This window comes from Penaeus vannamei, chromosome 19, assembly GCF_042767895.1.
Source record: "Penaeus vannamei isolate JL-2024 chromosome 19, ASM4276789v1, whole genome shotgun sequence".
NCBI lineage: Eukaryota > Metazoa > Arthropoda > Malacostraca > Decapoda > Penaeidae > Penaeus > Penaeus vannamei.
The window spans coordinates 16422052-16424551 of NC_091567.1; the positions used below are offsets into that span (position 1 = coordinate 16422052).

A 2500-nucleotide genomic window follows, 5' to 3' on the forward strand; every position below is an offset into this window, starting at 1 on the left:
CGCACACACACACAAACACCAACACAAACACATGCAAACACAAACACGTGTTTATGTTCGATAGGTAGATAGATAGTGTATATATATATATATATATATATATATATATATATATATATATATATATATGTGTGTGTGTGTGTGTGTGTGTATATATATTTATATATATATATGTATATATATATTTTTTTTATATATTCACACACACACACACACACACACACACACACACACACACACACACACACACACACACACACACACACACACACACACACACACACACATACACACATACACACACACACACACATACACACACATACACACACACACACACACACACACACACACACACACACACACACACACATACACACATACACACATACACACACACACACACACATACATACATACATACATACATACATACACACACACACCCACGTGCATACACACGTACACACACACACGCATGCTAGCACACACGCACGCACACAAATACTCACACACACAGAAATACACACACAGACACACACACACATACACAGACACATACACACACACACAGACACAGACACACACATACGTGCGCACGAATGCACACACAAATGAATGTTTGGTGTACACAGATCTAAATATACACTTGTGTATTTATTTATTCCGTCAGTCTTTGTCATTTCCTTTCATTTTACGAAGGGAAGAAGGACTAAAGCAAGAAAAAAGTCCTTATTAAAAGACTCTCCCTAAAAGAGATAATATCAGTAGGAAGATTACAGAGCAGTTGCGATGCCTTCAGCAGGGCAGAATGAAGCAGTAGGTCAGCAGTGTACAAGAACAGCAGCAGCAGTGGCAGCAGGAAGGCAGCAGCAGGGCGCTCAGTGTGGTCTCGGATCGATGGCGCGGGCTGTGGGCGGGCCGGGGGCTGGAGGGGCGGGGGCGAGGGGTGGGCGCCTCTGAGCGTGCGCGGTGCGAGGCGTGGGTCCCGCGGTGTGTCGTGTCTTGGCTCTCAGTGCCGCTGGTGCCACCTCCCTCCCACACTCCGCGGCAACACAGCTGTGTCGCCAGCCAGCTGTCTCTCCCTCAGACTGCTCCCGCCGACACCACGTGCTTGTTCTTGTCTCCTGTGCAACAATAACAACAACTTCGCCGGCGAACGAACGGTGAGTGTCGCCCTCGACCGCACGCCGCGCCACTCCACCTCAACCTCCACCTCGCGCTGCTCCTCAGCCACCTTTCCGCTGCCTTCAGCCTCCTCCTCCTCCCACGCCCACCCTTCCTGCAGTGCCCTGTTCCCGGAGCCTTCCTCTTTCCAGCCAGTCGCCCCAACCCTCGCCTGCCCTTGTTCCTCTCCATGCCTGTTTGTCGGGGATTTCCTCGCCCGGCGTCGAAGCGTCTCGTGTGAAGTGTACGTGGTCCGTGCATGGTGCTGCAGGTACGGTCCTGACTTGTCTACGGAAAGATTTATACCCCAAGTGTCGCCCTGTGCCGTAGCGCCCTTACCCACTCGCTCCTCCCCGTGCCAAGGAGCAGCCGTGCTTTGCGACCTCATTGTGACCGCCATCATCGTCAGAGATCGGCCATACAACCGCGGGTTTTGTATCGTGGCCTATTACGTTTAGAACCTCCTCAGCCCATCTCTTCAGTATTGCACACACGGCCTTATTTTTTTCATTCCAGTCATCCCAATATTCGCAGACCTACTGCCCCCTTTTATTTATCTTAGAACGCTCTGTATTCGGTTTGCCTGGGGCACTATAGTCTGTTTGATTTTTCTACCCTCTAGTCCCCTGCTTTGCGCGAAGGACACGAAGCCAAAGTAATTTTTTTTTTCTTGTGTTGCCGCAGATTTCCTTGTCTTTAGAAACCACTTACGTATGCTGTGGCATATGTCTATGTGAGCTACTTTCTCTGTGTAGTACAAACTTCTGTGCGATAGTAAATTGATTATTGGGTCGGCTTTCTTGTGCTATTCCCCAGCCGTACGTTAGATTGGTGCCAGCCCTCCATCAGCGGTGATGTAGTGCATTTCCTTCCAGTTCACAAATGACACCCACATCATTCATCGTCTGTCAGGAAAGCGCCGTATTTTGCTACGATTTTTCATTCATGATCCCCTCTCATATAGTCACTGTATAGATGCGTGAGTCAACCCTCTCAGCGCCTCTCGCGGACACGCCCCCCCCCCCCTCCCCTCTAAGTACACGAACAGATTTTCCCAAAACCTCTTATTTCCATTGGAACCTGTGCGCTATTATTCGAGACGTCCCTCGAAATGTTCAGTTTGCTTTGCGAATCAGATTCCGGAGTGTTTACGAGCAGTTGTGAGCGTTTCTCGGAACCAGGCATCTGCACGAGACAGACCAAGCGCTGACTCCCTTCTAGAATCGTCCGTCATTTACCCCTGCCGTACAGCTTCTTACCTTGCTAGCACTTTCGTCTTCCAGGTTCCGAAATCTCTCAATACCAAGTTCGAAATTCGCCCAAAATTTAAACC

At 49.3% G+C, this 2500-nt stretch overlaps 1 protein-coding gene across 1 annotated transcript in view; it reads left to right on the forward strand.

Annotated features, from left to right (window-relative positions):
- The first annotated feature begins 792 nt into the window (after positions 1 to 792).
- Positions 793 to 2500, forward strand: part of LOC138864930 (uncharacterized) — a 43590-nt gene continuing 41882 nt past the window's right edge. Inside the window, exons 1-2 of the mRNA XM_070133578.1 lie at positions 793 to 889; positions 980 to 1166. Of these exons, the coding sequence (XP_069989679.1) occupies positions 793 to 889; positions 980 to 1166 (284 nt within the window). The remainder of the gene's footprint in view (positions 890 to 979; positions 1167 to 2500) is intronic.